Consider the following 21,968-nt stretch of genomic DNA (forward strand, 5'->3'; position numbering starts at 1 on the left):
TTAAAGAACTAGAGCCCCAACACACACATAAGATAAAGGTAAAATCAAAATCTGAACGGTAAAAGCACTATTAAAATAAAATAGCATGCTCTCTCTCCACTTTCAATCCAAGGATAGACAGTTTAAGCAAAATCTTTTTTTCAGAGCAGTACCTTCAGCTTTCATCCCCTTCTATAACCCCTCATCCTCCTCCTGTCTTGGCTCTACTCCTCTCAGACAAAAAATACTGACAATGTTTTCTTCCCTCAAAAAAGACAATGACAGAAAGAAGAAAAGATAAAGGCTGGGAAACAAGGGAAAGGAATGGCAGAGGAACAGAGCAATTTGGGAGAACATCAGAGAGAGGAAGGAAGGTGGGTTAAGTGTGGAAGAGAGAAATTGCAAAAAATGGAACCAAGAAAAAGAGAGGTCAAAAGGGGAAGAGGGAAGACAATAACAAGGAATGGGACGGTGGAGGGGTGATGGTGGTTTGAATTAAGTGACACACACACACAAAGACGACCACAGAGGCTGTCAAAGATCTGATGGGCTGTCACTTTATCAAATGAACAGCCACTTGTTGTGTCCTTACACCCCCGCTGGGATACTCATTATCAGCCATGATTGCCCCTACCTAACCTCCCCCCCACCTTCTCTACCACCCTCATCTTCCTCCTTCAACTTGTGAACCACCTCTCCTTCATCTCTGGGGATCCTTGCTAACATCCTAATTGCTGTCATCTTTGATTTGTGCTCTCATTGAAAGAGACAAAAAAGGAAACAGGAAGCACTTTTTGTTCCCCTCAGACTTCATATTAAGGATCTTAATCACATGAAAACCACCTAATATGCAACAAGAGGAGAGTATATACCAAACAGAGAACATTGGAGAGCATCGCTACCATTCATCATACACATATTACCCTGGCTGAGTCATTAAGTCCTGGTAGAGAAATGGCATCACTTACCTGCACATTTGGTCCTGGTGACTAGCGGCGGCCCTGGTGGTCCTGTTCCTCCCTCTCCAGGTCTGGACAGCAGGACCTTGATCTCATATTCCACATCTGGGTCAAGATGCCACAGTTTGTAGGTGGGGGAGTCAACCACATGGGTCTCTGCCCAGTTTCCTGAAGTAGTGCGGTACTCCACTTCCTTCAGGATGATCGGCCCATCACCGATGATGCTGTTAGCATTGGGTTTGATCCAAAGATAGGTGGCACCAACAGCAAGAAGCTCAGGTGGTGCAATGGGAGTGGGTGGAGCTGTAAAATGAGAACAGAAGAAGAGACAATTCATTCATTTGTTTGTTTTTGGGCTGTAAATGCATCTGTAAACGCTGTTTTCCCGGATGAATTGTGCAGTTGAGATTCAGAACCAATATGGAAACATAACAGAACTCATTCTGCTCTGAAAACTGCATTAAAGTCCAATCAGCGGGGCTGAAGTCTGTGCAAATGAATGGATGTGGTAGAGCCGACCTCTCTTGGGGTACTCAAAGTAATTTTAGAAAGAAACATACACAATTTGAAATATTCATTATGTACCACCTGCTTTTCATGATATTCACAGACCTCAAGTTATTTCACCAAATAAAGTACCCATAAACACAGAATATCCGTTTTCATGTTGAAACATGTAGTGTAAAGTCAACAGTTAATGTTCTGCCATTAAAAGCAAAAGGTAAAGAGCTGCAGTGAGATGCAGTGTAACTTCTGCATTGAAACAGCTGCCACTAAAAGCTAAAGGAGACATTTTAGAGAGCAAGTTCTTTACCTGTAGCACCAATCCATCACTTTGTTGACATGTTGCTGACAGCTGCTTTGCCACTAGACTTTCACATTATGCTAGTTTAAAATAATGGCCTCTGTCAAGCCTAAAAGCATAGGATGTTTTATTACCCTTTCATATTTTTTTTTTTGCTTCAAAACCAGGCTCACATTTTAGAGACCGCAGCTTCTTTTAAAAATCAGACATTTAACATACATAGAAGTAAAACGTTTCTCTATACTTTACAAATTGTACATAATTGGTAATTATCTGTTCAGTTAAAAGTAAATTAGGAGGATGCAGGAGGGTGTCAGCCACTTAAACCCAAGTACAAGTAAATAACCAAACAAGCAACGTGAATGTGAGATTCTGAGAGCAGGAGCAACAGGAGCAGATGGACACACTGACAGGGGAAATAATTTGAGTTTTTTTTTTCCTGTTGGTCATCTGACTGGGCCTTGTGAGAATGCTGCTCATCAGGAGTGAACTAATGTAATTACCATGGACAGCTCCCACTTCTCTGAAGCCCCAGGATCAGCACCTTGGACAGCAGCCGTGACTCACGTTTGAGCAGGATGATGGAAAAGATCTGCCTGAGCTGTGCTGACAACAACCAATATATCTCGAATCTTGAGCCTTTATTGCAGCTTATTATGAAAATAATTTTACAATAATAAATGTTTTCAGTTCTTCGTTGCCTTCTTGCCATCCTACACATAATAATAAGTTGGAAGCAATGACAGACAGACAATGACAGAATAAATGCATGTTCTAAAAGGAGTGTTTTGAAAATGAAATCCTCCACTACAGTAATCTTCTCAAACCAGCACTACTAAAGGATTGATTTTAAGATTAAAGTTTGTGGTCTCTTAGTATTAATCTTTTTTTTTTTTCCTATGACAGGTGCTTTGTCAGTTGACAGCTACGTTATGCCAGGTAAGAATAATGGCCCCTCTCAAACCTGCTGTCTAAAAGCAAAGTCCTGATCACACTATTTTTTGTTTTTTAAAATTTCCTCAGGGTTGCATTAGAATATGTATGGTAGGGGACAGATGAATCACCTGTCAGCCATTGTGCACTCACCCATTTCTGTGTGTGTTTGCATACATTTGAATGTATAAACACTTATATTCCTATGGCTATGTCAATAAAAGCTTATTTTTCTTTTATTTGTCTTATAAAAAAGTTCTGTTTATATTCCTTATTGAGAAGAAGAGTAGAAAAAGCTATGTTTTCTATTCAATGCAGCCATAATATTCCTTATCATAAGCATGCCTGTTAACGGATCTTACTACGGCTTTCACAGAGACTCACTCTTCATTACCATCATTTATATTCAACAACTTCTCCTGATGTTACTCCACAGGAGCAAAGTGCAAAATCACTCAATCACTCCTTCCCCCCGTCTGTTTCCTCCCACTGTCTCTCCATTCTTCCCTCTGCCAGCTCATTTACAGCTGAGAGTTACAGAGGCCACCCAGTGGCACGCAACCTGGTGCCCATGATGACATGGAGGGAACATACATTCTCAGAAACATGGATGCACACATTTGTAATACAGAATATGAGAAAACTTACTGTAGATGCAATGCAAATGCACTCACACAAAAGAAGCCTGTGCATGAACATGCAAAGACATGGCTAACCACCAAAAGGTTGCAAATACGTTTTAAAGCAGTATGTGCAATGCAGCAACTTTAAGCACACTCCTCACAAGGAGAAACAGGCACACCCTGACTGCTTATCAACTACAGTTGGCTTTCATACAGCAATGCTAATTAAGCAGGAGTAGAGGGAGGATGGAAGGAAGGAAAGAAGAAAGGACAGTGCTGAAGAGGACAGAAAGGAAGGAAGGAGGAGAGATAAGGAAACTGTGGATGCTGGTGTGGAAGAATGTTTTGGTTAAGTAGATAGAGGCAATCTTTGAAGGAGCAAGAAAAAAAAAACTGCTGCCAAAATGGAAACAGTGAAAAGTGCATGAAAGAGAGAGCTGTCAAAAAGCTGACATACAGCAGGTTCAGCCAGTCAGATAGCAGGTAAGTTGACACTGACTACTATTCAGGCTTTTTTTTGCAGCAGGTGTCTGGCTATATTTCCACCATTCATTTCAATCAAAAACTGGCCACTGTTTCCTGTGGAGGACAGATTTGTCTTTGTTATCAGTTCAGTCTATGTAGAATATTTGTGTGTGTGATCATTGTTAAATCCCTGTTTAAAAAAGTGTTTAAGTGTCAGCATCAATGTTTTTGTAATCCCTGAAAAAAGCACTAGAGATATTTGTTCTGTAAGAGACAAAGCTGAGAAGCAACAACAAAATAAGCGAAACAGTTTTGAACTAGTCGATATCGAACAGACAAATACACTGTTTGTGCGTCATCAACAGACACAAAAGTACAGGCAGACAGACGCACAGCTGTGCTAAGGGAATTTTTTAAACTGATTTCTCTCTTTTAAACCTTCTGTCAGATGAGAAAACAGAAAACCTTAGTTGTATGATAACCACTGGTCAACCTGATTCTAATGCATAGAATAACACACTATCAGAAAGTGTGATATTAAAGTCGTCCCTGTGATGTTTATATGGCAGCACACCTCAGGGTGTCATGGAAAAAATAGAACAAAACTGACTGCTGGATCTCAGTTAGACAGTAATGCAGATGAACAGAGTTTTCTGCAGTGGGTGTCCTCCTGCACCCTTTGTTGTCTCTGCAGAGGCCACACTCACACTGTAAGGTAATGAAAACAGCTGCACTCTTGAAGTTTGAAAACGGGATACAGCGGGAGTACAGCACTGCACCACTGGGCCCCATAAAGACCTCTGTGAACTGTGAATATGTACAGTATGTGTGTGTTTGGCCCCGTAAAGGTTTTATCTTGCGTATCCTGGGGCCTTGTTGTCGGAAGACACATCACACACTCAACCTGGCGACCATTCTTACTACACCCTGAGGGAATGCAGTATATGGATCTGCTGTTTTACTGCACTGTATTACAGTCCCAGCATGGTGGTCGAAGACGGCTTATAATGTGTGTCTCGGCAGTTTGTTACTCTGACCTCAAAAAGCCAACTAAGATAAAACAAGAAACACTTTTGCACCTGATGAAGTGTCATTTTTAAATCATGAGGTATAGATAAATTATGAAAAAAAAATAATGTAGAGAAAAAAATCCAACATGAAGAAGACAAAAAAAATGCATTTTGTTCTCTAAAAGCACAAAAGCAGTGATTTTTAAAATGAAACCACTCCTTTTCCACAATCATGATGAAACAGCTGCACGAATTCTGGGTAAAACTTCATAACCTAAAATAACAGCTGGGCAAAAACAACAGCCTCTACTGCAAGTGAATCAATGTTACTCTGCTTTTCCACTGTCGCCAGAATATAGCCTGCACCGAGACTAACATTATCCTCCTTTGCAGAGACAGACAGCTGTCCTCTTGGTGTCTGCTCGGAGGAGGCATTACATCTATGCAGGTCATGCTGACTCATTTCTTTTCTCAAAGTCTGAGAACAGTCAGAGACAAAGAAGATGGAACAGCAATGAACCTCTTCACTCAGCCTGTCTCTCTGGTTTGACGTTTGTTTCATGTTCGCCCTGTGATGACGGAATTTGCATCACTTTAGACCCTAAGGCCGTATTTGTCCTGAACCGTTCGTCATCTGAGAGAGTGGATTTTTCTTGGTTTGGCACATTCTGTGATCCAAGGCGGCTGCCTGTAATCTTTTAATTAGTATGTATTGACACCACCAGAACAAAAAATTATAGAGCATGAGCTTCAATTGAAACATTTTGGCTAGGCACCAATAACAGTCCTGAAGGCTGGCCAAACATCACAAGTTTTAATCAACCTTTGCTCAACTGCCTGCTCAAACAGAATGTTCAACTCATTTCCAGCTTTAGTCTGAATCACTCTAACCTATTTCCTTGGAGGAGGGGAACTGAATTCACTGAACCAATAAAGTTACAATGGAAACACCAGAAGAGAAACTTTATGATCATGTTAAAAAAAATAAAAGATGGCAAGGTGAGCAATCAACACAGCAGATGATGAAACTAAAGCTAAAGGGGGAGAAGAGAGAGTCATTATCTGCCTCTTCTTACATCGATGTAAGACATACACACATATTTGAGAGAAAAAATGTATAGAAAAGAGAGAAATGGAGATAAAAAAAAACAAGACAATTTAGGAGTAATAGTTGTGTTGTTGGTAACGTTTCCCTTCATAGTGTGTATTTCTCTATACATGTGTGTTTGTGGCAAATCCAAAAGTAATATCTGTCTGAGCTCTGCCATACTCTTAGGGAGTGGAAGATTCAAAGATAGAGAGAGAGAAAGAGAGAGAGAGAGTGAGGGAGGGTGGGTGTGTGTGTGTGTGTGTGTGTGTGTGTGTGTGTGAGAGAGAGAGAGAGAGGGGGGATGATAGAGGGAGTGATAGTAGGCCTCAGCCCACCAGAGGAGAAAAAGATATCACCCAGGTGGCGGAAAAGATGGAAAAATCCGTTGCACCGAAAATGACAATCGCTCTGCCAAAATCTGTTTTTCTCCCATTTCAACAGTGGAGCGAGGAAGAGAGTAATGACAGTCAAGATGATAACAGAGGAAAACAGAAAAGTGAAGGAAGAGACTTCTTCATTTTGACCATGAACTGCTTCCTCTCCCGTCATCTTTCACTTTCCAGAGAGCTTTCATGACTTCTTTTAAAATTGTATTTCTCATTGAAAAACAGGGTTAAAAAGTAGCTTTGACTACAAGATGATTAGATCATGCATCTGGTTTTAATACAGTTTTAGGGTAATCCACATTTTAGATAAAAATGCTTTTTACCTGTCTGCCTTTGTAGTCTTCCCAGACCTCAGTATTGAGTACAGTCATATCATTGCCAGGAGGAATGAACTGTATTAAAGTGAAATCATCCGTTAAAAGAGGATGATAATTACAAGTACCATCTTCATTCTGGGTTAAATTTGTGTTAGCGTTATTTGTGATTATTTTGTACACACCGTAGATACTAGAAGACACTATATACAGTATTCTGTCTTCTGACTCCTCAAGTTTTTCCCTCTTTAATCTCTCTGTACAGTATGCTTCAGTCTTATCAGTAAAACATTCTGGGTCCATTTCGCAGCTCCTTGAACTTAGCAGCTCATCTCACAAAGAACAGATAAGTCACACACACACACACACACACACACACTCACACAGTTATGATATGATCAATCCAGCTCGTCAAGTGTTAATGATTATCGGCACATGCTGTGTGTTTGAGTGGAACAGATTTATATTGGACACGTTTTATTTCACAACTGCCGGATATCTGATTTCCAGGTTCATCCTTCAATTTTTCTAGGATGTAAAAGCACCCTGTATGTAAAGTGTTCGGATTCTGCCGACCAATTTAGTTACAGACTATGTTTTTTGAAGATGGAACCCTTTTGCATATTATTGGAAAGTTCCAACTACACACATATATATATATATATATATATATATATATATATATATATATATATATATATATATATATATATATATATATATATATATATATATATAGATTATTAACCCTCTGATGCATGAATTATGAAAGCCTTGGTCAATAAATTTGTTTTGTGAAACTTGTTTCTTTTTTATGCTTTGAAAAACTTTTCAACTATTTTCTGGAAATTTCATCACTGTAAAGGCGCAATGTTTAGGCCTGAATAAGAAAACCAATGACACTGACTCTTACACCTGAATGTGTCAAATCATCTCCAACAGGAGAAGCTCTATTGTGAGTCATCACAGTTCTAAAAGGATACAGGACAGTATTACCAAACCATTACATTAGCATGGTGGAAGAAAACACAAACTGATATTTTGGTCTCTGCATCCCAGAACACTTCTATGTTCATAACACCTAGGCTGTATGAAAGTTCGCAATGCATCTAGGGCACAGTGGCACACAGCATTGCATGCAGATGTATGTGGTCTTCCATGTGCATGCAGCATCATGTCATCTGTTTGCATTTTTCACATCTGTGAGTTGGGGCCAGTGATATCCTGTGCCAAACTATTACTACTACTACTACAAAATATGAGTAACAAAAACTACAACTAATCTGCAAAAAAATATATTTTAAACAAATAGCTTATACACATAACAATTATAAACTGACTTATAACCAAAACAGTCACAAGAAACAGTGAAGCAATTACATTACTTGTGTTAAAAAATATACTGGGTGATGCATGATGTCCACTTCATTGGACACATGGTTAATCATAATTTTCTACATATTGGACATAAAAATTTCATATTCCAAACAGATAATATCCTTCCTTAGATGTTACTGCATATCATCATATTTTTTTTCCTGTGGGACTCTTCTAGATTAGAAGAATTTAGCAGGTATGCCAGCCGTGGTCGGCAAGGGTGGCTGTTTGTCGGCCATCTTGGATTCAGAGGAAATTTTTTTGCAGTTACACTGACTCACCACTGAGTTGACCTCAATGGAGTGTGGCAGCAGAGCCAACTCTAAAGGCTGATGTGCAGATCCACCATAGAAACCAATGCATTAAAGAGAAATTTACTTTTTAGTAGCTGTCCACTGCAGTGACCGCTATGCACCAGAGGGTTAATGACATGTGACATTAGGACAAAAGAAAATGTAGCTACCCAGAATGAAGTCAAGTTTAGTTCAGAATAAGAATTTTTCTGCATGGCTCACATTCCACATTTACTTCCCTAGCGCTTCTGAAGCATCCCCTGTTCTATTGACTTGACACCTCTGCTCAACATCTCCTGCAGCAAGAAAAAAAAAAACAAAAAAACATCTTCATATATAAACAACAAATCAACTCATCTACAACAAGTTTCTCTGCCATCTTCTTGGCCGCCATTGGAGTCTTTCTAAATAAAGAGGAGTTGTTCCAATCTGCTGAAACAAAAACGAAAAAAAAAAAAAAAAACACAACTGTTATTTCTCTAGTGAACTACTGTGGTTTCCTGACCTGCACTCTTCTCTTCCTGTGTAATCTCTCAACGCTTACAGGTGCTTCTAACGTTTACGTAACACATTTCTTCAAGTCCTGGGGACTAGGTCCTTTCATTGTGCTGTATGTGTGTGTGTGTGTGTGTGTTCACACCTCTGAGTCACACAGTCTACACTCCCTCAGGCTTGGTACTTGGCTATAATGAATTCAGCACTTGTTCATACACAGTTGTGTTTTCATCACTTCAGAGGACATTACATTCAATTTCTGGAGACTCACCCTAACCGTACCCACCGTACATCTCACGCTGACCTTAAACCAAGTCTGCAATTTAAAATGTTTTGATGCACATTGTGAAGGTTTGCTTTTTGTTGCCAAAAGAAAGAAAGGACAGAAAGAAAAGAAAGGTTCAGGGTTGGAGTATTACACAGTCACAGGTGAGCCATGGAAATGAAAAGTGATTCCTCACTCCTCACAGCAAACTCACTTTGAAAGACACCTGCTAGCTACTTCTTCACACGTGTACACACTCCAAAGCACAAAAAGAATAAAACATACAGGTACATAAAAACATAAAATCAGACACGTGAAGACACACACGTGTACACTCTTATACACACACACACACTCCAAACCATCTAAATCCATTTTTTACACAGAGAAATAACACTGCCTCCATCCCACAGGAGAAGATGGGCGTGGAGCTGTCTAGATTGTACAAAAATGTTTATAGACAGGGTAATTAGCATAGAAGCAGACTAGTACTAGAATGTACGACTGAGTTGATGAAAGCACCAAATGACAGAAGCATCCCACACAGTCAGAGCTAAACAAGCCGAGCTACTCAGACAAAGTACAATTTACTGGCCAAGGAGCAGACATTAGAAGTACGGACCACCAGGCTCTTTCTGCCCTTCGCTGAAGACTGAAGGCCTGATACCTGCAGCAAGCCGAGATCGTGTAGTTTGTCCAGCAGATGATCATACAGAATGGTCGTTGGATAATGTCTAGGATAGACACAAACACTACTTTCTCTGAATATCTTAGTTGGTATTTCTTCTTGTTTTTAGAGTAGCCCTATACAAACTGGCATATAAAAGCAGCATTACTACTCTGACCTAACAGTTTAATCTGATAAGCCTTCAGGTTTCAGACCAGGTCACAAGAACACCAGCAGGTTTATTTTTTTTTTAATTTTTTACTACTAATACTGTCAACAGAAACATTATGTCATCCTTTCATAGTAATCCCAACTGTGAGTGTAAACACAAGCTTTGATTTTAAGCTTATTTTCACAAAATATGTGACACCGTGTCACATAACTGTAGGTGTACTGGCCTTGTCAAATTGTCCATGAATAAGATGGCAAATGTCTACCTGCTCACTTACTGTAAGCTGCTGTGGATAAAAGCAGCAGAACTTGAACTTGTGCAGCTAAACCAAGTAACAAAAAGACACTGATCTTCTTAGCGTCATGAAAATATTATCCTACAGTTCATTATGAAATCATTTTTAGCCTGAAATCTGACAGCTGGCAGAAGCCAGACAGCAGGGACACTGGTAGTGGACACGTCTGTCCTCGTCACTCTGACATGTGTGTGGCGTTGAGCTGTTCTTATCCACACAGAAATTCCTGGACCGGAGTTCAACGAGATGCGTGTGGTGACAGCAACAGCTGATGGGATTGAACCTGTCAGCTTTTGCTTCTGCACCTCACTGGTTTCTTCTGGTGTTGCTGCAGAGATAGTTTTACATTTCTTACACCTTTCTTTCAGGCTTTTCTCCGGTTCTACTTTCCCTGCCCTTCTCCTCTTTCTGTTTGGTGCCTCCCATCCTCACTTCCTTTATTCTCCCCTGTTATACACTTTTTAGTCCCTCTCTCTGCTCTTCCTCTCATCTTGTGCTGGCCTGTGTTTGGTTTCAACTTTTCACCTCCTCACCCCATCACCTCTTCTTTGCCTCCCTCACTTCTGACTGACCCTCTTCATACTTATATTTCAGGGGTTTTTTTCTTTCCCTTTTTCACCTCTTGTCCTCACCCTCCTTTACTCACGTACCTGTTCATGCATTACTTATATTTCTCCTCAGAAATTCTGTGTGAAGTGTCCAGTCTAGCTGACACACACACGCACACCAAGGCTAATGCACACGAAGAGCTATGGACATGGAATACCAACAACATGACAAACCCCCCTGCATACACAACATAACACACACAGACACGGACACACACACACACACACACACAGACAGGCATAAACACACATTCCCTGAGGCAAGCCCTAAGGACCTGGTTAAAGAGGCAGGTGGAGTGTACATGGCCTTATGCTTTCCTTCTCTTTATACAAACACACTCATAGACACACACACACTGATGTACTCAATTAAACAAACTTGAACAACTTTTCCAGTAAATTGCAGGTGTTCTTTCTCTTAAGGGAGCAAATCTGTACAAAACCTACATGAAAACAGCACAAATTGATGCAAACTTTATTACTTTTCCTGTATATTTTATAGTTTTTTGGCCATTTAGTTTTGCCTTCAGGGCTGCAGATAGAGTATGTCACCAAATATGTGAGTTTAAGTTAAGTTTTTATAGTAAGGTATCCTTGGCTGCTTGAAAACAGTACCACAACTTCAACAAATGTTTGACATCCCATATATGTGCCTTTTCTAATGTTTGACATCTCATTTTGGAATAAAACTCCACACTTGGAAGTCAGACGTACTTTTCAAGCAGTTATTATATATATATAAATTGAAGATGCGTTGTGTTCACAGCCAGTGGGAATTCAGTGGACTTCCTGAGATCTGACACACAACTGAGCTGTCCACTCTCCAATTGATTTCCTTATCAGGGAACCGCCACACAGAAGATGCTGGGAATGAGCTTTGGGAAGCAGAAAGCTCAGTGGACACACACACACACACACACAGACGGTGGCACTGCTGGGTCTAATTCTTGGACTACAATCAGCTTTATGACCACCAAGGGAGACTTAAAAAAAAATTAGCTGTATTCCTGGGCTACTCACACACACACACACAACAGACACACACTCAGCATGGTGTCCACAGGGCACTGGCTGACAGTGGCTCTCCTGGATCTCTGCTATGCCCCACTGAGTCTTATCTCAGACAGACAGAGCACACACACACACACACACACACACACACACACACACACACACACACACATTCACGCACACAGGTGCACTCAGATGCCCAAATACCCATAGACAACACAACTCAAATACAACCTACATTCATACTCCCTGAGACACAGACATGTCAGCATGCAAGCTTCCGCACTCTCTGACACACATGCATACACACATTCACACAAACACAAGCGCTGTCGGAGGTATGGTTGAGACCTTGTTGCCCTGGGGCTTTGACTGCATCTGTTCTACAAGAGCCATACAAATGAGAAACTCACAGGAGCAGAGAAAAACATCTGTGTGTGGAAGCGTCTTCGCAAAAAAGTTTCTGCATCTGTGAGTAACTGGTTGGGGAGTGGCATGGTATGTGTGTGTTCACCAGGCATTGACAGGCCATCTGGTGTACCTGGCAATGGTGACGCACATTTTTGGGCAGGGGATGTCATAATTTAATCAAAAAGTATATTATAAATATTTTTATTGCCCATTGCACATTGGGCTAGTCGAATGAAATATCTCAGCCTCCCCTCCCCCTCGACCAAGGTTTTAAAGTTTTGCCATTGGAGATCGACCAGAGTTAAAAGAAAAGTGACTGTCCGTCTGTGGAAATGGATAATAAACCACAAAAGCGCAAGGGGGCTGCAGAGAAGCTGAGAGAAAAAAGGTTCAAAAGCCTACAAGTGGACTCAGCAAAATGTGCCAAAATCACAGATATGTTGGCAACCACAAGTTTGACTGCAGCAGCGGGTGCATGGCCATCGACATTAAGTGCAGAAGCAGTGCCATCGAGTGCACAGGCTTTCAGTGGCACACATATTTAAAGTTCAACAGAGTAGCAACACAGAGGAAGGAGGAGTACGTGACAGAGCAGGGACAGACTGAGAAAGAGGTCAGAATAGCTACTGTCAGCCCGGTAAGAAGTAGCCGAAATGTTAGCAGAATGGAAAGAGACTTTTCATGTAGGGAGAGTGGAGGGCTGTATGTGTGTGCGTGAGAGAGAGAGAGAGAGAGAGAGAGAATTGCCTTTATAGCATTTGATTTCAAATAATGCTATGAGCAGACTTAGTGTCAAACTTACAGTAATTGTGGCTTGTTTGAATGTGCACTCCTTATTGCAAATGTCAGCAGATCATTTCCTAAAAATATATTTTTAAAAATGTTCATTTTTTATACTAGTCGCCTTTTTTTCCTCATACGGTGCTGTAAAATGTATAGCTAGGACCTTTAGGGCAGAGAAGTTGCTTCTAAGGAATGAGAAGTGACAACAACTTTGTGTCACTGCTTGTTTTCTTTAACAAATATTAACTTCAAGAGAGGTGTGAAGTAAGGCAGAGGTGTGACTGAGGGGACAGTAAAGAAGAAGGGAGATGTAATAGTGTGGACATGGAGGGATGGAAAGATGAAAGTAGAGGTGTGAAGTTTTGTATTATGCGTATGACCTTTTTCTGCATTGTGACTTTGAATATCTTGTTTTACTTTCTGATCTACCAGAGGAAGGCGTAAGTGAAAATTGATGCACATATTGGTAATATCATGGGCATTAGCAGATGATGGCTCAAAAATTATTGGCACAGGCTGAAATGAACACTGACAGGCATGCATGATTTTATGTGCCAGTGAGCATTACAAAAAGGGATACACGTGTCTGGACTGAGAATAGCACATTTTCAACCTGCAACAGCAGCTTAACATCAGTGTTGATGGGTGGAGCTATGTTGCGCTCCACCAATATAAAAAAAAATATATATATAAATATGTACTTATCTTAACAGGTGAATCCAACTATCACACTATACTTGATTTTTCACACAAAAAAATGAAAATATAGGCATATATTGGTATGACATTGTATTACAACGTTACATTGGTATTTATCATTGTAAGTGAAGGGAAACATCTTTAATAAAAGTCCAGTTGAATATAACTGTAATATTACTGTTTTTTTGTCTACTTCGCACAGCCATTGAAGAGGAGTGGACCAACATTCCACAGGCCACAATAGACAATCTGATAAACTCTATGCGAAGAAGATGTGTTGCACTGCATGAGGCAAATGGTGGTCACACCAGATACTGACTGGTTCTGAGTCCCCAGACCGCCAATAAAGCAGAAACAAAATGCACATTTCAGGGTGGCCTTTTATTGTGGGCAGTTTGAGGTACACCTGTGCACTAATCATGATGTCAGATCAGCATCTTGATGTGGCACACCTGTGAGGTGGGATGGATTATCTCAGCAAAGCAGAAGTGCTCACTATAACACATTTAGACAGATTTGTGAACAATGTTTGAGAGGAATGGTAATATTGTGTATCTGGAATGAAGTTTAGATCTTCAAGTCCATCTCATGAAACATGGGAGCAAAAACAAAAGTGTTGCGTTTATATTTTTGTTGAGTGTATATCCCTGCCAAGACAGTCTGTCTTTGGAATACTCAGCTTCCCAGCCTCATCTCGTGACCTCCTGACCCGTTTTTCTTTTGGTTTTCGATTCTTTCTCCTACAGTTGCCTGTTTATGGGCTGGAGGTGTGTCAATTTTGTGTTCACTACAGTTTTGGCTTTTGATTTTTAGTCTGCATCATTGCCTGGTTTTGGACTGTCTTTGTGGGTATGACCTTTTGCTTGACTTTTGGATTTTATCCAGCCTCATGTTTGTTTCTCAGCATTTGAGTCATTTCGCTCTTCAGGTCCTTACAATCATGTTGGATATATAGATGTTAGAATAAATGCAATAAATAAATAAATGGGCATCTCCAGTATAGAATAAAATAACTTTCTCAAATGACCCCATCCTTATATGACACAATACATCATCCTACAAACCACAGCTCTGGTCAATAAGCAATGCCATATCTGGTCATTTAGAAAAAGCGACCATAGTTTTAAGACTCTCCACAACACCGTAGACAAAAGTGGAGATGGTCCAAGGATAACTTTGCAACTCTTTAGAACAAATGGTGACAGTTATGAGGTTTTACATTTACACATCTACAGGTTCAAAAACCTCAATAGTTTCACATATTAAATGTTAAAGTTTAACTCATTGCTATAAGACTCAATCATCAAGTAAAATGCTTGATGATATAAGTGTTGAGCTGGCCAGTAGAATGGTGTCAGAACAATAACATGTATGCATGAGCATGTATGCGACACAGAGTGCACAGGCAGGGCACTGTAATATGAGAAGTGCCTCTTTGCAGATTTCCCTGGTCACACCTGGCTGAACAATACTAATTAACCCTGATTTCACTTAGCGGCACAGGAGGACATACAACACACATACACACACACACACACACACACAAATTAATCTGAACACACAATAATTATAACACCTCATATGTGGCAATACAAATGAAAAGGCACGCAGATACACTCGTCCAGAGACAAATTACACTGCACAAAGATGATCCCACCACACATGAATGAACTGAATGGAAAATTCACAAATACACTAATGTACGAATCAAGGACAGCGACACATTTGGCAACACGCACGCACACACAGCCTCAGGGAGGTGTGTGTGTTTTTTAGTTTTCAGTTTTCTCTTGTTCACTGTGCTGGCATGGGTTATTCCCCTGGCACAATGCATGGCTGACAGCACCTGAGCTTTACAAACACATATACACACACACACACACACAGGGATAGAGGACAGACACAGAAAAGACACATTCAGTAGGGTAAGCAACACACACACACACATTTGGATGTTCTCAGGAGTACAGTCTGTGTGTTCTGCTAACAGATGGTAATGACAGTTTCAGTCCCTGGACTATCATCTAATCAAAACGGCACACGCTCACACATACACACAGACACACACATGCATATACACACTTCAGCCTCCCTTCAGATTAAAACATCCTTCACACCAAATAAGGTTAACAGCATAATTCAAACCAAATATGCATTGAGAACATAATTTGGGCCGCTGCACCTCTGCACTGAAACGCATTTCAGTGATGCAATTTAAATTCCATTATAAAACAAACCCGGTTCAATCCCCTTTGCACCAAATGACATTTTCATCTTTAATACAAATAAAAATAATCATAACTCACACTAAATATTTTAGGGCAGAGAGGTTTGATTAGGGAAAAAATGCATCTCTGACATCAAATTTAAACTTCACAGGATGCATTTTATTCCTAAAACAAATATGCTAAAGTATGAAGGATGTAACTCATGTTACACTCTCTGTCTCTACTTTTTTTTTCTTTTTCTAGTGGTATAATTTTTGGTTGAGGTGTAACACAAGATGTTTTCAGAAGACAGCCCTGGAGAATGTCAAGCAACCAAGCATAAATTCAACTTTACAGTGACTGAGCACCGGGGTTTCAGTGTCTCAGTCAAGCAAAAACAAAAGACATATAAAGTTTGTGAGCTGGGCATTTTACCTGCAAGCTACCTGCAACCTATGGTATGTATAAAAGAATAAACAGAGCGGGCAATCCTCATGTTTTTTGACCTGAGATGCCCAGTTTTAGGCTACAATCCAAACCTCCCAAATGAGTCTGACGACAAATACAATGAAGCCTCTAAAAAGTTGGGTTAAATAGCCAGTTTTCTCCAAACAGAATAAACTCTGATTAACAGATCCTGCTGCAACAGGCTATTTATAAGACTCAGCATTAATGAATGCCATGCATGAAGTAAGGTGATCTGGATTTTGTGTCTGTTGCTACCAGCTGTCTTGTTTTTGAGTATTTTTTTCTGGGTTTGTTGCATGCAAGTAATTGCTGCATCATACAGCATCAGGTACACATGAAGCAGCCCAAAGTCAGAGATTTGTATTAATGATTAGTTTCACTTAGTCTGAAGCTGAAGGTTTGCTGTGATGAGCTAAAAAAACATCTGGAGCAAAGTGATCTGCTCTATAGCAGCATGCAGGGACATAAATTAAAAGTTATCCTGAGCACACAGTGCAGCATATTAAGAGTAGATCTCTATGCTAACACTTTAACTTGAGTCATGTTAAAGCAGGCCAAGGCCAAGACTTGAGCATAAGCCACTTGTCTCAAAGAGTTGTGTTTAGTGTACCTATTTAAGTACAGCAACACACTACCCAGATGATGGGAGAGGTAGAATGTGAAACAATGCATCCTGAGTGGCTGCCATCTTGGTTACGATATTAGCACAGCACTTCACGTATTATGCACAGATGTGCAAAGTGCATCGGCAGATAAGCCAGTCCCTATTGTTATCTCTGACAACTAGCTACTTTAAGATTTAGGACAACACTAATTTACAGACAAGTATGCACTACCCACACGCAAGTACACAATACGTAATGTCAATGCAACAGATGTATATAATTTAAGACACAGCATCACTAATGGTAATGCTTAAGAATAAAATATGTTAACTGAGAGTGGCACAATGCTAGCTATATTACCACTGAAGTAAATTTCTAGCAGACTAGTCGAGGTATTAGCTGACTCAGCAGTGAAGTTTAAGTTTCTCACACACACACACACACACACAGGCAGTATCAGTCTAAAACTTTTCATAGAGGTTGATAGAAGGCTAAGACTAACCTTACATCAAACATTATGTTGACCAACAAAGAAGTTTGTCATGTCCTTACTGTAATAATTCAAGTAAGACAAGTTGATGTTTAGAGAAATTAATCATCATTATCCTGATAAAGTCTACAAAACAGAGCCCGAGACAGAAAATGTCATAATTCAGAACACAGAGTGCAGCAGGAGGAGACTGGGAGAGGTAAAGGAATGTAATTATGTGTGACAACAACAGATCGCTGTGATGCTATAATTCTATCAAATGTCTTACAACAATATTATCCAACCCTCCACAGTACATCAATATCCTTCTCAGCAGGACAGCACTGTATTTCCTCAGTCACATGGGCCGTGGGATGGAGAGTGGGATGCTAAATCACAAACTTCCCTTTATATGTTGTACCAAAAATACATATAGATCACATTAGAGGATTGGGGGATTTGTCAAGCAGTATAGATACAGTAAATACAGCTGAGACTGAGGGGTGGAGGGGGGACAAGAAGGAAGAATGAGATAGACTGTGAGATAGACTACATTTTTGATATATTTGAGTGTTCTGACTGTTACAGAAGACACTAAAGGGGTTTGTTAATGCATGTATTCTTGGCAAATTACTGTTTTGTACTCATTAAGAGGCGATAATTAAAAGTGTTTTGTTTTTTGTTTTAGTTTTTAAGACCTTTAAACAAATCTGTTTTGGCCTGTGAACAACAGGAGTTTCTAAAACTGTGTTAGCATTTTCGGAGAAAAAAAAGCACTAAACAACAAAGTGTTGGTGCCTATTTCAAAGCTTGGAAGAAAAGACAGGAAGATGAATCAGAAACATCGGGCAGAATATGAACTCAAAGGGGAACAAAGACTGACAGAAAGTGAGTGAAAGAGAGCTCATTGTGAGTTCCAGTCACTATTCTGAAGTCTGTTCAGTATTCCAGCCTCAGCATTCTCACAGCACTAATGAGCAGCAGCCAAATACCCACACACAACTACACAACCACAGCCCAGGCTTGTTTCTCACTTTCTAAAGAAACTGTCCCATTTTACCTCATCTGCACTGATCAGGTTTGACAAGCTGCTCTTCTTTCACCTATTTAAATTCATCGTACGTACTTTGGTTTAAAAATCACGACCTACTTGTAGTTTCAAGTGCAACAAAATAAAAACGTACCTTTGACGATGAGGTCGGCGTAGTTGGACACACCTGATCCACCGTCGGATCGGATGACGCAGCGGTAGCGGCTGGTGCTGCGCTGCGAGGTGTCGCCAACGCTGACAGTGGCAGAGAAACGACGGTGGTTTACCACCCTGGTTACCATCAAAGCTGTGTCCTTGCCATTCCACTGCTGCATTAGACAAGACAGAGTCAAGTATTGGTAAAAGTCATGTTGCATTTCAGGGCTCCAAGGACAAGGTGTGGAGCCACACTTGTAGCAATTTAAAATTATCCAAAAGGATTGGCTATTTGCACTATTAGCTATTTACTCCCACAGGCCAGCCCCCTTCACCTTCAGCTGCCTATAGCTGAAAACTCTTAACATGCCAAACACAGAGATTGGGTCCTGTATCCTATATAAAACTGAATGTTATTTAATGAGAAAATTGTCTTTTTAATGTTTATTTCTTTGTTAGTTTTCAGTCACTCTTTGGTCACCCAGATCAACAAACAACTTTGTCTGGGTGACACAAACCTTAAGATAGGCCAAATGCAGGGAAACCACTGTTATTCTGGGTGTAAATAGCATTTTTGGTCATTGACACTTGACACTCATTGACACGTGCTAACAGCATTTGTATAAAAATAAATGCTTTCTAGAATCTACAAAGGATTCTAAAGAAACAAGAAAGCCCAACTGCAAGGAAACACTGTATAAAAGTATGTAGAGCATTCACTATAGAGTCCACCGGGAGCCTCTTGCATTGCTGTGCCCTAGTTGACTACTTGATTTTTGAGGCCAACATAATAGCTTGCCCCAACATTTAGAGGCTATGTTTCATTTTGAATGATCATATTCTAGGTTTACACATCAGCAGTTGCCACAGTAGTGACCCTTAACCGATATCGCACACCTGGCAGGAAACTAAAACAATCCATACAGCTTCCCCACTCTGCTTTGCGTACGATCCCCACATCTGTTATTATCGGCCAATTTGGAAAACCACGCTCTCCCCTGTCAGGAGGGTCACTGCTCTCCATTGCAAATGTTATTACTGTACGCAGCGGTATACACCGGAGTGCAGTGAACACGTGCATGCTTTCCAATGCATGTGAATGTAAACTAGAATGAGTTTGTAAGCGTGGCTGCACACGACGTACACATGAACATGGACCTGTGCAGAGATGGAGTCAATGGTGCAAAGCAGAACAAGGATTTTTAATCGATCCTGGAATAGAGCTGGGAGCACTGGGCATGTTAGAAGCAGCATTCTTTGTTTATTATTTATTTTGATTTCTAAATGCAATAAATAAATCATCCCTGCATTTTACCACATCGGACATTTATAAATAAAAATATATAATAAAAAAGAATGCTGCATCTAACATGCCTGTCACAGTTTGAGATGTTAAAAACTATTTGTCCCTCCTTTATAATAGATCTCCACACATAAACCTCCTGCTGATATCATTTGAGGCACTAACCTGTAGCCAGAGTTTATCATGCTGGGACCATTTGCCTCCGGCGGTACACTGAAAAGTAGCGTTCTGACCCACGTTCACCTCCACATTCTGCAGACGAAGGAAGTGAGGCGCTTTACCTGCAACACAAATAGCAACCGGCTAAAGCAAAAGAAGACAAAAACATGCATCCACACAGAAGCAGCGTTTTTTTTTTTTTTTTTTTTCCAGCATCTTATCGAATTGAATATCATTGAATGCGTGTAGCTAGGTCCTCTGAGTCTAAATGTTTTAATTAGTCTCAGGAGAAGCCTCCATCAGTTACATTACTTCTCCCTAAATACCTCCTATGAGTGTAAGAACCAAAACAAGTACCATAATGAATCATTAAAGTAAATGCCAGGCTGCCATGTATAGATTTCACAGTGACAATAAACGATGCACACAATAGTGGTAATCCAGCTCATTCAGAGCCAAATGTTGTCCATCCTGACGCAGGTTAGATGAGCAGCCTGCCAGTGAGACAGACAGCCCAGACTTTGGGTGACTTTGATCTGGCATTGAGACCAGCCTGCGACCGGTTAATTTCATTTTGACTGTCTGCAGACAGAGATAAGCTTAACGGAGTATGCATCGATCATTTAACAATGATAATTTGCCCTGGCATTAATAGTCGGGTCATTCCAAATGACAATAATTTTAATACAAAGGCTGTTTTTTGATAAAAACCTGAGAACTCTTCTTCTTCTTTATATCCTTACAGATCTTTATCCAAGCTTATCGTCTTTGCTCCATTGTAAACATCATAATGTCTACTTCTCTTCTGTTTATTTTCTACCATTGATTAAACCACTTGTTGAATTAATGGCTGGCACAGAAGCCAGACGTTCAGTGAAAAAAAGACAGAGATAAAGAAGTGAAAAGAGGGTCAGCCAGACTGAGGAACACATCTAAAGCAAGCAAACAACTTCTTTAAAAACAGCTTGTGGTCAATATCATACATTATATAATATCATTGACAGAGCCGTGGCCGTGAGAACATGGAGGGTGCTGTGCAGACATACAGAGATTTGCTTCTGCTTCTGACTTTTATGGGCTATACGGCAAAGTGTCCATAAGAAACTAGTACTGATGTGGAAGTCTGTGTGACTGTAGCTGCTGTCAGAGTCAGATTAATTCATTTAATTACTTATGTTACAGGTATGAATCATTTCTGTTATTATTAAACAATAATATTTGGTTGTTAAACGTTTGCCTTGGGTGCCACCATTGCAAACTCAAGTGCCACCCCAGTGGAAAAAGTCTGGACACACAACCGGTTGCTATTCAATGAGACACATGTCTCAGTAAAATTGTAGAGGGAACACATGCAAAAAGAACGGGCCAAGAAGATGGCAGATAATAATCCTGAGCAGACAGGGTAAGTAGGCCACAGAGTGTGGCAGTAAGCAGTCCAGAGTTTTGTGAAGCAAAGTGTTTCTGTCAGATGTGAGTGATGAAGACCCTGAGTTTGGACCTTCTCCCTAGCTCTCTGCAATCTGTCTGCATCCCGCACAATCTGTCCTTTATGCTGTGTGTGTGTGTGTGTTGAGTGTGAGACAGCTATACAGCAGATGATACTCAGCGGGGCTACAGTTGTGCAGGGTCAACCATTACGACACCCACACACAAAATCGCTGTCTCACTTACGGCAAGGGTGAGCCAGAACTCGTATGTCATCGATGGCGATGAAACCTGGGTGGCCTTGGACTGAGACGGCTTCGAATATTACCTGAAATGCAAGAAGGAAGGAAGGAAGGAAGGAAGGAGGAAAGGAAGGAAGGAAGGAAGGAAGGAAGGAAGGAGGGAAGAGGTTGAGACACGGTCTTAATGTTCTAATACTTTTTCCTTTTTCTTCTTGCAACATCTTGATGTCCCATGAAGCTCATATGGGAACCCCAGGGGAATTT

At 40.4% G+C, this 21,968-nt stretch overlaps 1 protein-coding gene across 1 annotated transcript in view; it reads right to left on the reverse strand.

The window, feature by feature from the left end:
- Nucleotides 1-21,968, reverse strand: part of LOC114435538 (receptor-type tyrosine-protein phosphatase T-like) — a 257,192-nt gene that overhangs the window by 168,948 nt on the left and 66,276 nt on the right. The window contains exons 5-8 of the mRNA XM_028405262.1: nt 21,709-21,790; nt 20,044-20,159; nt 18,574-18,748; nt 948-1,241 (exon numbers count right to left, since the gene is read on the reverse strand). Of these exons, the coding sequence (XP_028261063.1) occupies nt 948-1,241; nt 18,574-18,748; nt 20,044-20,159; nt 21,709-21,790 (667 nt within the window). The remainder of the gene's footprint in view (nt 1-947; nt 1,242-18,573; nt 18,749-20,043; nt 20,160-21,708; nt 21,791-21,968) is intronic.

The sequence above is a fragment of the Parambassis ranga genome, chromosome 5 (genome assembly GCF_900634625.1).
Source record: "Parambassis ranga chromosome 5, fParRan2.1, whole genome shotgun sequence".
Classification (NCBI taxonomy): Eukaryota; Metazoa; Chordata; class Actinopteri; family Ambassidae; genus Parambassis; species Parambassis ranga.